Genomic DNA, 19490 nt, shown 5'->3' with positions numbered 1-19490 from the left:
TTGGAAATCTGGAGGCTGGCAACCACACATAATTCATTCAGCGGTCAAATTAAGAAACTTAAATAGGAAACAAAGGTAGCGGGAAAGCAGGCAGAACCTGGAAACAGAATACAAAACAAACTAGAGCACCGTGGCTCTAAGTTGAACTAATCCTAGACACTCGTTCGTGTTTACTCCCAAAGCATCATTAAAGGCTGGTCAGCTTCACAGATGATCCTGTCTTGGAAATCCAGTGCTGGAAAGGGAACTGGATCCTGCCCCCCCCCCCCCGGACACTGGGAGGGGAACAAGGTGCTATAAACATTTTTGGGGGGTGTCTTTTGCTCCAGGAGGTATAATAGTGACAGAGGTTGACAAAACCAACCCTGTCTCCTTAGCTTCTGAAATGTCACTAGCATTTCCTGCACACTTCTGTCCAACTGAGCTAGCCAGGGTGCTTTTTCTGCAGCGTTCTGTCTGTGTACCTGAAGGGCTGTAAGACACTTCATGTTAAGGCTGCTACTAAGCACAAAAGCTTACGTTCAGTGAAACATACAACAGTCCCTTCCAGCCGGCGGTTCACCATCTATTAGACAAGCTATAAAAGGAAAAACGAATGAGGAGGGCAGAGGAGAGGAGAGCGAACACTGAAGCATCTCTAAGCTCACTGGCCAATGCATAGGGCCACATTGGTCTTCCTCTTGCTGCAGCGTTCTTTCTGCAAGGCAGGGGCTTGCAGCCTCCCATATGTGACTTCAGGACGCAAGATACCCTGAAGCACAACAGCCCACCCACTGCCATATCCTTCTTGCCTCCCTATGCCTGTGGAACGTGACAGAGGGGATCAACACACACTTGTTTTGCCCTCCGGCGCTCAGCAGAACGGCTCCTGAGCACCCTAAGGGAGGCCCCTGCCGGACCAGCACCAGAAGGGAATCCGGCTCCCAGCAGAGCTCAGACTGGCTTGGCCACATATCTCTGTGAGTGAGGGCAAAGGGCACAGAAGCCATGCATAGAGGTCTGCCTCCGCAAGGGCAGGAGTTGGCTGAGGCTGCTTGATTCTGACCAGACTAAGAGTTATACCACTATACAATTTTTTCTTTTTCCAGGCAACAAGAAGAAGTGAAGAAAACACCCCCCCCCCCAAAAAAAAGCTGGGAAGCCACTGGTGAGATATTCACACAGTACAGGTAAGTACAGTTAATACAACCAACTTAAATAAATATTAAATCAGGGAGTCCATTATTTCTTTTCTAAGTGCAGGTCATGTAAGTTGTTAGTTGATGTATAAGACACAAAGGTCCACCAAACTTTATAAAAGTGTTTTATAGCTTCTTTGAGCACATGCAGTTTCTCGGTGACTGCGAGATTCCATATATTAAAGGATAGTTTTTAAAAAATATAATAATGTGTATGAGTGCTCATTTGCGAAACCAAAGCTCATTGACCACCACATCCTGGTTTTCTCGCTTGCTGGGGTCAAGTGGAGCCTTATCGCTGATCTGCAGCACTTCCTGCTAGCAGGGCAAGGAGAAAAGTCAAATTTCCAGGCCTGCAATAAGAGATATGTTTGACTTCTGTGTTCTGTCCAACTCGGGCACCAGGATGGCAAAGGGCACCTCCATCTCCCTATAACCTCTCCTCTGGGGCAAGGCCTGGTTCCCTTCTCTTCCCCCAAAGGCAGCAGAGATGCTAGGCACCCCCTCCTGGAAAGGAGACTGTAGCACAGCCAGGAGATGATGGAAGCTGAACTGGGGGGGGGGTCTCAAGACGTAGGACAGGCAGAGAGAAGATGGCCCCCGAGACAGGAGCCTGGGAAGAAGGCAGCTAATTTTAGCTGCGTCCATCTGCTCAGCAAGAGCAGAGTTTCGCTACCAGCGCAGCACGAGACGCCGTCTCCGCTTGCCCCAGGCCAAAGGGGGGGGGGGCGCGACACTCCCCAGGCATCAGGAATGCTGCTCCTTCCTGGGGAGGCATGTACACCACCTAGAACACCCTTCTCGTGCCAGCCACATATTTCCAAGCTACGCCTGGAAACTTCAGCAAGGGGAATTGGGGAGGGGGGTATTTCCTCCAAGGAGGCCTGAACTTGGCCAGGAGAGACAGGCTATAGGCCAAAGGCGGGGGGGGGGGAGGAGGAGAGAGGCTCTTCTCTGCCCCTCCCAAGGATGGAACATTTCACTTAAGAAGCCACAACATGCTGGGCGTATATTCAGCCTCCCAGATTATGTACCCCATCGAAGCAACCCTGCTAATTTTAAACCCACCGCCCCAACGAAGGGTTAAAGGCAGCCCCCTCCTTAAAAAAAACCTCTGTTCTTGAATGTTTGTTTTATTGGGACAGCCCCAGACCTTCCTTTCTGGGCAAGGGGCTTGGGTGGGAGAGGAGGCAACATAGCTCCAGGCATCGAGATCCACATCAAAATCAAGCTTTCTGACCCAGATTCTGTTATTATAAAATAAATTTATTGGTCGCTTTTTTTTCTTTTTTACCCAAGTAACACAAGGCAATTTACAGCAAACAGACACATATATTAAAGCCAGCATTTTTAAAAACTTAAGGCTAACTCTGGAAGAGAAACCTATTTTTTTAAAAGCAGGATTAGAACAGCCCACACACTCAAGGAGGCCACAGCGAATTAGAAGCCAAAGGCCTGGCAGAAAAGAAACGTTTTTGCCTAGTGCCTGAAGCTATGTAAGGTTGGTGCCATGCGAGCTTCCCCCAGGAGAGGATTCTACAACTGGGGAGCCATCACTGAAAAGGCCCCGTTCTCATGTTGATACCCTCTGGACCTCCCATGTTACACTGACGGAGGAGCTTCACTGGGAGCGTACAGTGGTGCCTCGCTTAATGAATGCCCTGCTTAATGAAATTTCCGCTTAACGAAAGGATTTTTCGAGTGGAGGTTGCCTCGCTAGACGAATTCGTTTTATGAAAAATTTGTCTAGCGAATCACGGTTTCCCATAGGAATGCATTGAAATTCAATTAATGCGTTCCTATGGGCAAAAAATAAATAAATAAAAATTCAATGCATTCCTATGGGATTCACTAGACGAATTTTTCGTTATAAGAAAAGACCCGTGGAACGAATTAAATTCGTCTAACGAGGCACCACTGTATTTGCTTTCAATACTTTTGAGGAGGACATCCTTCTGGACAGGGCTGGGAATTTGGAAACTGTGCCCCTGTAGGCCTTGCTCCTCCTATTCAGCAAATTGGTTCTAGTATTTGCACCATGGTGTTCCACAGCAGCCACCCAGGAACACCTATATGAAGCCGGTGAGCGAGCTCACCCAAGGATCTGGAGCAATGTATACCAACAATGCTCAGTTCTCTTCCATCCAGGTTTTGGATGTAGCAGGTTGGACAGGTGCTAATATTCTGAAGCTCACTCAGGTAAGATGGTGGGGCTGTTGTTGTGAAGTCTGTCTGACCAAGAAGATGGGACCACACTCATAAAAAACATAAGAAGAGCCCTTTTGGATACAGGATAGTGGCCCACCTAGTCCAGCATCCTGTTCTCACTGTGGCCAACCAGATGCCCCAATGGGAAACTCACAAACCTGAGCACAAGAGCCCTCTCACCTCCTGTGGTTTCCAGCAACTGGTATTCAGAAGCACTACTGCCTCCAACCATGGAGGCAGAGCACAGCTATGCTGGCTAGTAGTCATCGATAGCCCTCTCCTCCATATCTAATCCTCTTTTAGAGCCGTCCAGGTTGGTGGGATCCCTGCCTGCTGTGCATAGCTGCCAAGTCTCCCGTATTCCCCGGGAAATTCCCGTTTTCCAGCTGTTCCTAGCTGAAAAAACGATTTTTTTGTTTTCCCCCAGTTTATTCTGGCACGGCGGCCATTTTGAAACTGGGCGGAGCATGCTCAGAAGTGACTTTTTGATGCTGCTCTGCCCAGTTCCAAAATGGCTGCAGTGCGACTTCTGGTCTGCTACTTCCAGCCCGGTCCCTTATTTCTCGGACAGCAACTTGGCAGGTATGCTGTTGTAGCAGGGAGTTCCATAGTTTAACCATGACTTGCATGAAGCACAACTTCCTTTTATCTGCCCTGAATGTTTTAAGCTTTCGGCTTCACGAGATGCCCTCCCGGTTCTAGTGTTAGGGAGAGAAGCAGAAATACTTTCTCCAAGCCATGAATCATTTTATAAACTTCCATCATGTCCCTCCCTAGAACAGAGGCAGGGAGCCGGGAGGCTCCCAGTATTGTGGAAAGCCAACTCCCACCAGCCAATGGTCAGAGACGCTGGGAGTCAGAGCCCAGCGACATCAGGAGAGCATGCCTTCCCCCATCCAGGTTCCCCAACCCTTTTCCTTAAAGAAAGCCTGCAAAATCCCCCGGCAAAGAAACATCAAGTTCTTCCACACCCGGCCGACAAATATACAGCTGCAAATATAACGTTTGAAGTGTGTTTTAAGTGCATTATACAAATGTGACACTAGGTGGCGATGGTGAGCTAATGGGAAATTCAATAAATATTTTAAAACTTTTTTTGAAAAAAAATTCACAGTGTGTTTTTAAAATGTCTAGATTCAGCCCAAGTGTTACCTCTGCTTATCCGCTGCTTCTCTCCAGACAGGATTCCAGGGGTGTCGATTATGCTGATGCTGTCCAGGACTGGGTTGGGCAGCTGAGCACACATGAACCTAGGAGGAGGGAGGAGAGGGCCGTTAAGCCATTTGCCTCAGCCGAAAGCAAGCATAGGGAGGCGGACGTGGCTCCCTGCCTGCCCCCCTCGCCACACTTTTTGGGCAACAGAGCTAACCGCTTCATATAGTTGAGCCACGTTTCAAAGTGGGGGGGCCTCCCACCCTCCAGCACCGACCTTCGTGTGGCACCACCCACAAAGAGAAGGGAAGGGTGCCGGGAGAATGAGTGGAAGATAACTCGAGAAACAATTCACCCCCTTCCACTTGCCAGGCTCCCTTGAACTTGTCTGCAGATTCAGATCAAGACCACAGCAAGAGGAAACTGATCTTGAACCTTTTGACCGTGGCCCAAGGCATAATCACCAAGTTTTGGAAGCCCTTTAACCCCAATAATGTAGACAATTATTGGTATTTCAAGACTTGGCAAATCACCTTTCTTAGGGGGGAGGGTGGGCTCGCATGAGCTAAAATTGTCCTGGGGCCAAAAGTGCTTGAGATTCCTTCTTTGCCATTTTTTCACATTTGTTTCATCTACAAACATAGTGGCTCGGGAGATTCAGGTCCCACAGGTCTAGGTGTCTGGATTTAGTACATCCCAAGGTTATGTTTAAAATCTTCTTTTTAAATATGAACTTGCCACTGTTGTGATTTGACCACCGAACCCTTTGAAATCACAGACCACACACCTTTCCTCTCTCGTTAGGTTTTATTTATGATTCAATAAATTGTGTGGCTGCATCTTGTGTATTTCCTTACTGGCAAACTGAGACAACTTGCCATTTTGAATTAACTTTTCCTCTTTTTCATTTTATTTCATTGATTTGTTGCAAACATAACAAAAAGAACCAAGAGATTTTAATCTTAAAGCGTCAAAGCCTGGAAAGACAAAAGCCCAAAGTTACAAAACAGCTCCAAAGGGATAATAAAGCACGGTAACTCGTACAAATATTCTCTTTACAAATAATAAAGATCCATTAAAAATAAAAGTGTCCCCCCCATGAGTTCCATTCATTAATGAGAATAAAGGTTTTATGTAATCTTAAATGAGCCAGACACTTGCAAATACTGATGGCATTATATATTTTTAAAAATACACTGTTCCACCAAGAGCGGATCCACTTGGACCCTTAATTTTCAGTGGGGATGTTGGGGTGTCAATGAAGAATGCAGACGACTGCCTTAGGCCTAGCCTGAGACCATCGACAGGGGCCATCGACAGCAGCTCTTTGGGGGCTCAGGAAGAGAGTCTTCTCCACTCTTCTTACCAATGACTAGAGAGATGCTCAGGCCCGTCCTAGCCATAGAGGCTAGTGGCGCGGAGAACCACGGCGCCGGGCGCTAGAGAGCGCTGGAAGGGCGCCAAGTGAGCGCAGGGTTCCGGCGATCTGGCCAGGACTGCGCTCCACGAGCTGAGAGGCTACACCGCATCTCTCTCCTTCTCCGAGGACTCCGCGCTGCGCCTCCTTCTCATTTCCCCAGCACTGGGTTCCGCTCAGTTGAGCTTTGCCACCAGCGCGCGCACAGCGCCCAAGCAGCTCTTGCTGGTTCCGCGGTGCGCACACTGGTGGCAAAGCTTGACTGAGCGGAACCCAGCGCTGGGGAAACGAGAAGGAGGCGCAGCGCAGAGTCCTCGGAGGTGGCCTCCCGCTGCTGCCACGGTCCGCTTGCCATTCCCGGGTCCTTGGAGGGGCTCTGGAGGGGGGCGCTGGAAGGACCTAAGCGCCAGGGCGCTGGATGGGCTTAAGACGGCCCTGGAGATGCTTGTGGGATTTGAACCTGGGACCTCCCTGCACGCAGAGCAGGCACCCTCCCAGCGAGCTGCCCTGGCCCTTCCCCAAGCTTCCCGGACCCTGTGTGAGACTGACAGGTTTTGCACCCCAGAATTGTGTTGAGGTTGTCAAGAGCCAGACCTTCTGCTTTTCAAAAATGCTTCCTCTCAATTTCACAAGGAGGAAGCCATGACAACAGGACACAACAGGAAGATTTGGGCAAGGTAGGAGTTGCGGCAATCGGCGGGGCTCAGGTGAGCAAGCTCCTTTCGCCCAGTCAGGTCCCCCCCCCAGGCCTGTGGGCTGTTTATAAAGTCCAGAACACCGCCGCCGCCCCCCAAATCTTTCCCCCTACAATTTGGTCTCTAAGGTATCTTGTTCCAGCAGCCGACTGAAGGGTATTTAGTTCGCCTGGAGACCAAACCAAATGCAGCACTTTTGGACCTGGAAATGTGCACTCCACATTTAAAGCGGTATCAGACCACCTTAAACAGCCATGGCTTCTTCCCCCAAAGAATCCTGGGAGCTGCTCCTTGTTGTTGTTTAGTCGTTTAGTCGTGTCTGACTCTTCGTGACCCCATGGACCATAGCACGCCAGGCACTCCTGTCTTGCACTGCCTCCCGCAGTTTGGTCAAACTCATGTTCGTAGCTTCGAGAACACTGTCCAACCATCTCGCCCTCTGTCGTCCCCTTCTCCTAGTGCCCTCCATCTTTCCCAACATCAGGGTCTTCATGGATCAATGCCTTGTCGTGGCGAAGGGGCTTGAATAACTCAGAGAAGCTATGAGCTATGCCATGCAGGGCCACCCAAGATGGACAGGTCATAGGGGAGAGTTTTGACTAAACGTGATCCACCTGGAGAAGGAACTGGCAAGCCACTCCAGTATCCCTGCCAAGAAAACTCCGTGGACAAAGACAACAGGGGAGCTGCTCCTAGGGGAACCCAATTCTCCCCACAGAGATGGGAAGAGGGAAACCACTCTGGGAATTCTAGCTCTGGGAATAAGGTGGGGGAGGGGGGAGTCTCCTAGGAATCATTGGGACCCTGAACAAACTGCAGCTCTCAGGATACTTTGAGGGAAGCTGTTGCTGTTTATAAAGTGACACGATACTGCTATAAATGTACAGTGCGGATGAGGCCAGAGTGTCGGCCGCCTATCTCAGCTGCTGATACACAACAGTTCTCTCCTCCCATCAAGGCCATCTCGACACGGACACGGACTAGGTGAGCAACGCATCAAGGCACCGAGGCCTGTGCTGTTCTCAGAAGAGGAAGGGTTCATGGGTTCGAGCCCCACGTTGGGCGACAGATTCCTGCATTGCAGGGGGTTGTGCTAGATGACGCACACGGCCTCTTCTATGAGGAAGGAAGAGGGCGAACACCCCAGCACTTATCCTGAACTTTCAATCGCTGCTGACTTTGCCACCAGAGCATTCTCTGCCCCCCCCCTGTCTCAAAGCACCTCTCAGGGGCCATAGCTATTGCATGCGGAAGGCCCTCGGGTTCAGTCCTCCCGACGGAATCTGCAGAGAGGGCTGGGAGAGGCTCCCTGCCTGAAACCCTGGAGAGGCATTGCTGCCAGCCAGTGTGGGCAGCATCAAGATAGATGGGCCAATGGTCTGACTCGGAAGAAGGCAGCTTCCCATGGTCCCTGGCCAAGAGAGATGGGGCCGCTTCCCCTCTCCCAAAATGCTCAAGACCTCCTCCCATGACCTCTCCCGACGCCCTTGTGGGAATAAAAAGCACGGAATGCTTTGCTGCACAGCCCAGCATGGGTAGCGAGAGGCACCCTCTGCCTCCTCGGTGCTCAGCACTGCAACTAGAAAAGATGAGCTTTGGAATATTGCAGAGAGAGATTTGCAGGCCTGCTGCTGCTGCTGCTCTTGCTGCTTTGGAATTTGCTCCCGCCTTCTCCCCGCAAGCAGCAGGGACGGCAACAAAGACCAAAGGCCACCTCTTCCTCCCTGCACCAGCCCCTCCTTGCACAGCCCCTGCTTAACCCACAAAAGGCTGTACTGTACACAAATCCAACTCCTGAACGAGCGGCCTGCGGCGCTCCACCTGTACAGAGGTCCTAAGCCAAGGGTACGGGGAGGTCAGCCGCCATCAAGGACACCTGCAAGCTGCCTCGGATAATCTTGTAAGGATCCTCTGGAGATAAGGCACCTCCCGTCCTGGGCCCCCCTCTGCCTGGCCAACATTGATCCAGCCTCCAGAAGGACTGCGGATTCGACCTACACCTACAGCATTTGACTGGGAAGCCTTCAAGAAGTTAGGCATTAAGCCATGTGCAAACCATACATTTAAAGCACCACAATACCACTTTAAGTAATCATGGCTTCTTCCTCCAAAGCAACATGGGTGCTGTAGTTTGTTCGGGAGTTGTAAGGAGTCTTGAGTGGCTTAACAGCTAATCCGTCTTCCCAGGGGTCTGTAATTCTGCAAGGGGAATCGGCAGTGTCCTAAAAAGTCTCCATGTACCCTTAACAAACAGCAGCTCCCAGAATTCTTTGGGGAGGAACCCATGACTTTTTAAAAGCGGCATCCTAACGCTTTAAATCAGGGTCTCCCAAACTTGGGCCTCTCCAGCTGCTGTTGGACTACAACTCCCATCAGCCCTAGCTAGCAGGACCAGCAGCCAGGGAATGATGGGAATTGTAGTCCAACAACAGCTGGATACCCAAGTTTGGGAAAGCCTGCTTTAAATGTAAGGGCTGAGTGTGGCCTTAACAGCCCTCCCCACTACATGATTCCGTGTAGGGCAAGCCAGGCAAAGCGGTCTGTAGATAAAATTCCCCAGAAGCATCCAGTTGGCAGCCAGCCACCCTAACAGCATCACCAAACTTCTCAGGGTGCAAGGAGGACTGGATACAAAATGCTGAACTGGCCCCAAACGAAGATTAGGGATGTAGCTTTTCAAAACAAAAAGTTTTCGGAAGGGCCATGCCCCCAGCGGAAGAGCACAAGCTTTGCTCAGGGGTCCAAGGTTCAATCCCTGGCAGTTCCGGATGGTGCTGGCTGAGACACCTGTCCGGCCAATCAGCACAACCACTAGCAAGCCAGATGGACCAGCTATCTTGGCTTGTGGCAAGAAAGCATCCTATGCTCAGAGCTGGTTTGCCTCCACTTGAAAGCCACGCGTGGAGTCTGCAAAGCGCACCAACCTTGCACAGGGAGATTTCTGACTTACCGATCACAACACAGCAGAGGTCAGGCGGGAGTGGAACAAAAGTGCAAACACTGCCAGGGTGTAAAATTAACCAAGAGGCCCAAATTCCTCCTCTGAACTCCCATACTGTTTCGCTAGCGAGGGAATCTGCCGGAGTTGCAAACTGCCCCTAGGTCTGCCGGAGGGGAGGTCACAGGGAGACCCAGCAGGAACTAACAATCCCTCTTTGTGTTGATCCTGCCCTCCTGAAACAGACTTTGGGCAGCGTTAACTCGTGACTGGCGAGGAATTCGATCTCAGAGGCTTCGGGGCTCAAAAAGGCCCTTAAAGAGACCGCTTGGCCAAAACTCTCGCTATGCGCAGTGTCCGACTTTGCAAACACTTGCTCGGATCATCCCACCCCATCCTTCCTGAGCAAAATTCCAGGGCACACCAGAGGGATCGGGGCTGCATGAGGACCGCTCCCCTTGGAACGGCAATTCCTGATTGATGCCAAGATCCAGGGAACTAAAGGTCCATCACCACAAGAGTGTTGTACCAGAGGCAAAAAAAACAGTTAACACCACCCCTGCTGTATGGTGGAAAGAATTTAGAATGAAATCAGCAACACCAGAGGTAATTCCTGGATCAGCAAAGCTTGACTACAGTAGCGGTGACTTTAGGACTGGACTGCTGCAATACACTCCATGTGGGGCCTCCCTTGCGCTTGACCCAGAAACTGCAGTTAGTGCAGAATGCTGCAGCGTGGCTGATGACAGGAGCAGACCCGTTGGCATACCTGCTCAGAAATGTACACTGGCTGTTGGTTTGTTAGTGGGCTAAACTCAAAGGGTTATTCTTTGTATACAAGGCTCTCTCAACAGTGCGAGACCAGCTTAATTAAAAGGTCATCTTGCCCCACACATGCACCCCCTCGGCTGCAGAACTGGGACTTTTACAAATGCACACGTTTGTTCCGTGGATGCAAGGAATTGGATCCTTCAGGGCGACAGCAACTAAATTTTAGAACTCCCCATCCACTGACATTAGACAGGCATCTTTGCTGCATTTTTGGTGCCTGCTAAGAACCTGGCTTAGGCAGACCTATCCAGACATGTACATTTGACACACATGTTAATACAGTGGACCCTCCGGATATGAATTAAATTCGTTCGGGGGGGGGGGTCCCGTACTTAACCTGAAAAGTAACTGGAGGCGCCACTTCTGCACACGGTGCACAGAGCACTTCTGCGCATGCACACACGGCGAAACCCGGCAGTATACACTTCCAGGTTTGCCACGTTCACAGCCTATCCAGAGCAGTGCGTAACTCGAGGGTCCACCGTATGTAACTGCATCCAATTATGTACAGTGGTACTTCGACTTACGCAGGTGATCCGTTCCGCGGCGCTCTTCTTAAGTCGAAACCTTCGGATGTCAAAGCGTCCATTTTGCGCATGCACGAAGCGCAACTTTGCGCTTTGCACATGCACAGACCGCGCACGCCGCTTCTGCGCAGGTGCAGAATGCACGCACAACGAAAATACTTCCAGGTTTGCCGACTTCGTAAGTCGAAACCTTCGGAAGTCGAGGCATTCGGAAGTTGAGGTACCATTGTATATGCATATTTTGAAAGAATGTTTAGGTCAGCTTGTTTTTAACTTCTGGCTTCACTGGTATTTGTTAACAGATTTTAGACTTTATGTAAATTGATTGGAGGTTTTGATGATTAAGCGGTATACAAATCCAGTTAAATTAATAAACATAAAAACCAAACGAGTGGGATCTGCAACAAAGTTCTGCAGCATGGACAGGGAGCCCTTTTCTTCACCCCTTCCTCCCTGGTTTTCTCCCCCAAATCAGGGTTCCATGGCAAGGACCAGCCCTCACTTCTGAACATCACTTAAGAGCAAGAACAACAGATGCTATAAAAGAAGCTCCAGAATGCCAGCACACAAGTTTAACCTTGCCAGTCCCACTTCAAAGTGCTCTGTGATGCCTCAGTAGGACAGGAGCTTGGGGGCGGGGTGGGGGGAGAGAAAAAGTACTGGCTAAAACCCACACCTGACAAAACAGATCCTGGGGGGCGTGAATTTTGACATGGACTGAATGAATGCACGCACACAACTATCAAATGAAAGGCTTTTTTTACTTGGCCATTTCTGCAGTTTTTTTCTTTGGAAAAGGCATGAAAAGCCCCTCTGCTCTGGCAGGGAGATGGGGCCTGAGCTACCCTGCCAGGCCTCAATAACTCTTCCCCCTCCAGCCTGGGAACTGGCTGGGTGTGTGAGCCAAAGAGGGAATTTCTGCTGCTCTTTAAATCTGCCTGCCAAAGACAGATGGGAGAGCTTGGGAGAGGGCGGAAGGAAGGGATGGCGCCCTAAAAGCCCAGGCTGGCAGCAGGTCTGGCTGACTGGGCACAGCCGGAGCACCAAGTCAGGCTGGAAAAGAAAGTGGAACTGGGAAGATGCACTTTTGGATCTATCAGCTGCAGGATGCAGAGCTCCAAAAAGTGAGTAGCAGGATCCACATCCACTACTTGGGCATAAGTCAGGAAGAGAAAAGAAAGCAGAGCAAGATTATTGGTGATAGATTCACACCATGTATTGAAAGCACAGCCAGAGGACATATTTAACACTAGTGACTCTCCCCCAAAGAATCCTGGGAACTGTAGTTTGTTATAAGTGTGGTGTGAACTTTATCTCTGTGAGGAGGAAACTACAGTTCCCAAGATTTCCTGGGGGGAGTGGTGTGCTCTAAATGTATGGTATGGATATATTCAGAGGAGGCTGCACTGCCACACTTAAAGAGCCTATCCCCACCCCCAAACAGAAAAAAGTTTCCTTGCTCATCTTCCTTTAGGGAAATTTGAATTTCCCGCTAGCATTTGATATGGTACAGCAACCCACCTCTTCCCAAAGTTCTTCAAGGTATAACATCACCTCAAATTAACAACCATGCTGCAAGGCTGATTAGGATGAAAAATAGGGGACTTGCCCAAGGTTTCCCAGCCCAATCTCCAGGGACCAACTGGACTCCAGTGCCGGCAATGGGGTAATGCCACCCCCATGTCACCAGACGGCAGAAGCTTAATGAGACACACCTAGACAGCTACTGTCCTCCAAAAGAGGGGGGATGCTGGCCACACCGGTACATCAGCCGCCTGAGATGGTCACCCCACTCCACCCAACCTCAGGGCCGGCCCTGCCCCTAGTGAGCGTTAGATCACGTCTGAGTGGGGATTTGAACTTGCTTCTTGTATCTTGCTCTCATCTAGGTGGTCCATGTTGGGGGGGTTTGGGGGGGGGGTTGCAAGATAGCAGGCTCCTCCATAATCAGCAGCATTCATATGACTGGCAAAGGCTCATGTTCATATGCCAGCTCAGCTACAGGGCAACCTCAAGAGGGGAAGCCACTCTCTTTGAGCCTAGCAAAAACACCAAGTTAGTCCACCTTGAGTTTCCTGGAAAGCGGAAGCAGCTGCCACCTAGCCCTGCGTCTGAAAGGCGTCTGAAAGGCTAGTCCTGCATCTGAAAGGCTGACCCTAGAGATGCCATGGGTTACACCGTGGACCTTCTACTTTCAAAGGGTGCATTCTACTACTGAGCTCCTAAAAACAAAGATTCTAGTCCTCATGGGTCGGAATAAAGAGCCGGTTTAAAACAAAGGAAGCTGCCTTATTGTCTCATATGGATCAGCGTCGTGGCAACTCTGCAAGGTTTACAGATAACGGGTCTTTCTTTAGCCATACCTAGAGACACTACTAGGGATCCAGCCCGAGTCCTGCGCCACCCACGGCCCCTTGCCCTTGGAGAGAACCCAGGACCCGCCCTCCCCGCTGCACCCTCGTACCTGTTGAGAAAGGCGTTGCCGAAGGCGTTGAGCTTGCGGAAGGGGCGCCGGGGGTCGACGACCAGCGCGTTGCCCGGGATGACGCCCTCGCTCTCGCCGCCCATGACGGCGATGAAGGAGTCCGTGGTGGGCTCGGGCCCGATGCGCATGCCGGGGAAGTCCTGCTCCAGCAGGTGGCGGATGAAGGTGGTCTTGCCCGTGCTGTACTGGCCCACCAGCAGCACCATGGGCTTGCTCTCCCAGTCGGCGGGCTCCAGCGCCGGCGAGTGGAAGTCGTGGAAGCGGTAGTGCTCCTCCAGCGGCAGCAGCTTGCCGGCGTACAGTTGCTTCAGACCTTCCGAGACGGTGCGGAACAGCTCGGGTTCCTTGCGCCGCCGCGCGTCGCGGCTTACCCAGCTGAACATGGCTGAGCCCAACCCTACTGCGGGCGAAGGGTGGGGAAAGAAAAACAAAAATAAGATTTTTTTAAATAAAAAAAATTAAGAGGAAGCGTTATATGCGGGGCCGGCTCCGGGTTCAAGAGCGCCTGGCGCGGCAGTAAAAGTAGCCGGCAGCAACGCAACGCACCGCAGACGCCACGCGCCGCTCGGCGGCTCTCCTTATCAAGCCGCGGCGGCGGCGCCACGCCCCTCCTAACCCCTGATTGGCCGCTCGCCGACGTGCTTGTCCCGCCCTCTTTCCTTTCCCGGCAGTCCTGAGAGCCGCAGAAGACAAAAGTTGCGCCGCGCCTCTCTAACTTTTGAGCGTAGAGGTACGAAAGGGAGAGATGGGCCCATCTCAGTCGGAACCGACACCGCCCACCTTGGGACCTTCGTCGAGGGATCGCAAATTAACTCAACGGAAACAGTAATTTTTGCTCCGCCATTGTAATACCCTTTGCCACCAAAGCAAGGTAACGCGGGTGGAGGGAGGAACTCTCTGCACATGCTCAGAAGCACTCGAGCATCTCTGAATTCAGCCTTAGCAATTACGAATTGAGGCGGGGGCCTCCTCAAAAATAAAACGAGTGCTCATGAGCATGTGCAGAGCGTACTTCCTTTTTGCAGGCTACCTAATAGCTCCATTGTTTCCCCCCCTCCTTTTACACACATATTAATTAAGTAAACTTATTAAGCCAACTGTTCTCTAACGGCGACTTACATTAAAAAAAACCATACACATTAATATATTATACCATAGGGAGGGGAGGGAGAACAAAATTTCATATAAAAGAGTCTTCTTCCTCTTCTTCTTCTTCTTCTTCTTTGGCGATCACGAGTCGTAGCCGAGTAAGATTGTCAATGCTTTTTCATACAATATAGAAAGAGCACACACACACACACCCTATAACAACCATAGTATAAATAAAGCAGAACCAGCTCAGTCCATCAAAGGCCCGGGGGGGGGGGAGGTAAATCTTTGCCTGCCTCTGAAAAGATGTCAGCAAACCTCACTGGGGGGGGGGAGTATTCCTCAGAGGGAGCCAACACTGAAAAGGCCTTTTACCTATACTATGTGGGGACATGGGGAACGAGGTCTCCTATCTGCCAAAGCAGAAGGCCAAAGTCGATTCCTAGTTCCCAGCTCCTTGTTTCAACTCTTAGCTTGGTTATCTAAACCCGGATTTGAAACTGCACTTTAGCCACCCAGTAGATAAGCTTAATTAGTAATCTTATTTTCATAACAAGTGGCCAGTGTTGTTTTCTGAATCGAGCACTGTGCATCAATAAACCGAACGGCTTGTTCCAGCCAGTCATAAATCCGTGGCTTTTATCACTGGTTCCTCTGCTTCGTGAGCTAAAGTGCAAACCCAAACCCAGTTTAGATTGCCTAATTAAATCGAACTTTCCAGTTCTTAGAGCGTCACTGGCAGCCTGAATATGGAATGGATGCTTACTATTTTAATATTGCTTTGTTTCTGTGTTTTGACGTTGGGTGAATAGTATTATGTTTTGGGTCTGTATGAAACAGGAGTGGGGGTCTCAATGCGTGGTTTACCTACTGTAAATACAGTCATACCTCGGTTTAAGTACACCTCGGTTTGAGTACTTTCAGTTTAAGTACTCCGCGGACCTGTCTGGAATGGATAAATCCACTTTCCATTGCTTTCAATGGGAAAGTTTGCTTCAGGTTAAGTACAGACTTCCAGAACCAATTGTGTACTTAAACCGAGGTACCACTGTAAATAGCAAACTGAAACTTATGTGCCCCAGCCTACAGATCTGGGGACCCAGGTGGCACTGTGGGTTAAACCACTGAGCCTAGGGCTTGCTGATCAGAAGGTCGGCGGTTCGAATCCCTGTGACAGGGTGAGCTCCCGTTGCTTGGTCCCAGCTCCTGCCAACCTAGCAGTTCGAAAGCACGTCAAAATGCAAGTAGATAAATAGGAACCGCTACAGCGGGAAGGTAAACAGTGTTTCCATGTGCTGCTCTGGTTTGCCAGAAGCGGCTTTGTCATGCTGGCCACATGACCTGGAAGCTATACGCCGGCTCCCTCGGCCAATAATGCGAGATGAGCGCGCAACCCCAGAGTCGGTCGCGACTGGACCTAATGGTCAGGGGTCCCTTTACCTTTAACAAGTTTTAACATGCAGGGAAGGACCACCATAGCATCTGCTTTGCATGCAAAAGGTCCCAGGTTCAAACCCTGCAGGCGTCTCCAGATAAAGGCTCACGTAGCTAGTGCTGGCAATGCCTGTTTGTGCTCGAGACCCTTGAGTGTCACTGGGACACAGTGTGCTGTAGTGCTTAGTGTGTCAGACTGTGACTCAGCACCCCACTTGGCCACAAAACTCACTAGGTGGCCTTGGGCCAGTCACTGCCTCTCAGCCTGACCTACCTCGCAGGGTTGTTGTGAGGGTTAAATTAGGAGGGGGAGAATCATGTACGCCTCCTTGACCTTGGAGAAAATAACACAAGAGCTGTTGTAGTTCAGCAAAACTCCTGGAGGGCACCAGGTTGGGGAAGGCCCACTTAGAACAGATGGAGACCATTCATTTCTTCATTTGTTAGGGATATTTATATCCTGTCCTCCATCTATACCAGGCATAGGCAACCTCGGCCCTCCAGATGTTTTGTGACTACAACTCCCATCATCCCTAACAGTCAAATGCAGCATCTGATAAGCAGAGGCAGCTAAAACCATAGAGCAGGCACAAAAAATAAAAATAAATCACGGACTTAAATCAGGACTTTGGTGCCCTGGGAAGGATAGGCCCTTGGCTATCTGGGTCCCTGATCAGAATTGAGGTTCTGGGACTCGGTAGTACCAAGCTGCACGCACCCTTTGAGCAAGTAGAAGAAGAGATAAGGGATCAGCCTCAAGCTGTATGTCTGGAATGTGTAAAGAAATAATAAAGGGCAAGATGCCTTGATGATGATATGGGGCATCTCTGGGTTGCGAGTGATGGCCTCACCTGAGCTCCCTTCATCCATGTCAGCGTCCTTCTGCCCTCTCCGCTCCATTCCCTCTGCATGGCAAACCCGCCTCGGCAGTTTAACAGCCCGGTGGCTCTGGCTGGCCGGAATCCCTCTTTGTGAACTGGCCTCATGCATCGCCCGTGATGTCAGCAGGTTCTGGAATGAATGGTCCACAGCTGGGGAGGAACTTCTCACTCCTAAGAATTAGACTTTTGCCTCTCTTGGGGAAAACCCCCGGGCCAATTTCAAGGGTTTACTATCCGTATATAAAGCCCGTCTGCTCCGATTCAGTGGCAAAATGTGGGTTTTCCTGGAGAAACGAACAAAAAGGCGCTCAGGCACAGACCTGGAATGCCCAGACCTATACCTAGAAAGTGCAAAGCAAAGGTAAGCGTGGGCGAGCCCTTCGTCGTGGTCATTTGCTGAAGAGGAAACTCTGCATACACTCATTTAGCTGCAGTTCCTGTATTGCAGGGGGCTGGGTCCCTTTCCAAGCTCTGCATTTCTGTGATTCTATGATTCATGCGATTTTGTATGTCCCAGCACTGGAAATCGTTTTGGAAAGAGAGAGGCCAAACCTTTATCGGGATCACCCACGTTCCAGCTCAAGGCTGTTGGCATGGTCCAAACATGACATAGCACAGTACTATGTGATTCCCCCACCCCACCCCGCTCAATATTAGTTAGCCTGTGAAGGGAGACCTTTGGCTCAACTTATCCACTCAACTTTCTCTTTCGCTGCAACACGATCTGTCTGTTGGGTGAGAAAGTGGAATGGCTTTTGGGTGTGCATGCGGAGATCACAGCTCTTGTGTTTCACATTTCCTGTTTTGCCTCTAGCAGCGAGGAGTCCTGGGCTGGCCCTGATCCCCCCCCTTTCAGGTGGTGAGATATAAAGCACACTGGCATGCAATAGCTGAGTTGCAAATAGAACCGCCTAATGAAAATTGGCAGAAACATTTGGGACAGGGCCTCACTTGGGAGTCCAAAACTCCATCTGAATGGATGTGAACCTGTCGAGATATATCAGCTGAGTTAAAGATCAAGGTGGGAGTTTCTGTTTGCTTCATAATTCTCCATTTGAAGTTTGAACACCAGCACAGTCCTCACAACCTCTTTCCAGGGGTTGGTGTATAAAGAGGCTAAATGCATTGCAATGGGATAGTTGAAACGAGGGTTTCTGAACATCTCCACCTCCTTCGTGTTCCACTATCCTGACAAATGGTGCTCAGCGTGGTTTTGATCAAGGAAAGTTTAGAAGCAAAAGCAGCCGTTTTTAAAGTCAAAAGTTGCAAAGCCACATGATCTGGATCAACAAAAAGTAACGGCAAACAAAACAGAATGTGCCTAGCGGTGAGGAGTGCATAGATATCAAATGTCAGTCACAAGCCAACCAACTGTGATATTCTAAGGATAATGAATTCATGGGAAATTGGGTGAAAATTGGGGGGTGTTTCAGCCCAAAAGGGTCTTCTGTAGTGGCACGACAATACAAAACCTCAGCATCTGCAACGAGCCTGTTTGTGGAATATATAAATATGTGAGTAAAGAATGTTACAGATTTCCTGCTATTTCCTGAACTTCAATTTGGGAATAATCTGCAAGCTCTTGGAAAAAATGCAAATCTCACACACCCACCCCACCCAGTTTGGAGTCGCAAACTTCTGTGGCACCTGGGGGTTGGGGTGGGAGTATCTCCTCTTCTCCGTCCCCCATCCAGGATTTTGATTGGTTTTCCTTTCGCCCCACCCCAACCAACATTTGCTAAGCTGCCCCTGCTCCCTTTCATTCTCCCTCATTCCACCAGCCACGAAATGGAATATGATCATTCCAATGTGCTGCGTCAGGTTTAAAGGCAGTTCTTTTTTAAAAAAAATCTCCTCCCAAAATCCGAGCCAGGGGAGAAAAAGCCTCAAAATGAAAGGACAAGATTTTTCCTCCCAAATAAGGGAGCGAGGCATCCCTCGGAAAGCCTTTCCCTGACAGGCCATGTGGGCCTCATATTTTCCACTGCAAAAGTCCTCCGTTCGGAGGGAGGGAAGGTTGTAGAGAGCACGCCAGAGCTCTAGAGCTACGTGTTGAGGGGGAAGGGAATAAAGTGAGCCACCACAAGGCGTGGAGAAGGGCTGTTATCTCTCCACAGATTCGAAAAGTTGGGACCCCCAACGGGCATCTAGTCCAACCCCCTGCAGTGCAGGAATCGCAGCTAAAAAAAAAATCCCCGGCAGGTGGCCATCCAAACTTTCAACGAAGGAGAGTTGGCACCACCTTCCAAGGCTATCCATTCTATCACCACAAAGTTCTTCCTAATGTTTAGTCGGAATCTCCCGCCTTGTAATTCAATCTGTTGGTTTGGGTCCTTCCCTCTGGAGCATCAGAAAACAAGCTTGTTGTGTCTTCCGTGAGGCAGCCCTTCAGATATTAGAAGGTGGCTTTCACATCACCGCCACCACATGACCCTACTGAGGCATGAGGCCTCCTCTGTAAGGGAGGCCCTTGGCAGCCAAAACAGTCAGGTATAGGCCTGGCCGGAGAGTGTGTGTGCATCTTCCCCTGCTTCCCACATTTCCTGTGGGACAGAAAGGCCTCTTCTGGTGCTCAGGAGGGGTCCCATCCTACTGCACACCCCGCAGTGCTTTATTGCACACTGATGCGCTGAGCCGCATCTCCAAGGGAGGCTG

General features: G+C 50.3%; 1 protein-coding gene across 1 annotated transcript in view; it reads right to left on the bottom strand.

Moving 5' to 3' along the window:
• Window positions 1-13987, bottom strand: part of EHD1 (EH domain containing 1) — a 35035-nt gene extending 21048 nt beyond the window's left edge. The window contains exons 1-2 of the mRNA XM_060269736.2: window positions 13411-13987; window positions 4539-4636 (exon numbers count right to left, since the gene is read on the bottom strand). Of these exons, the coding sequence (XP_060125719.1) occupies window positions 4539-4636; window positions 13411-13814 (502 nt within the window). The 5' untranslated portion in view covers window positions 13815-13987. The remainder of the gene's footprint in view (window positions 1-4538; window positions 4637-13410) is intronic.
• Window positions 13988-19490: the final 5503 nt, after the last annotated feature.

The sequence above is a fragment of the Zootoca vivipara genome, chromosome 16, assembly GCF_965207765.1.
Source record: "Zootoca vivipara chromosome 16, rZooViv2.hap1.1, whole genome shotgun sequence".
In the NCBI taxonomy this organism is placed as follows: domain Eukaryota; kingdom Metazoa; phylum Chordata; class Lepidosauria; order Squamata; family Lacertidae; genus Zootoca; species Zootoca vivipara.
The sequence above is the reverse complement of the archived record's forward strand: the minus strand, read 5'-3'. Positions and strand labels throughout refer to the sequence as shown.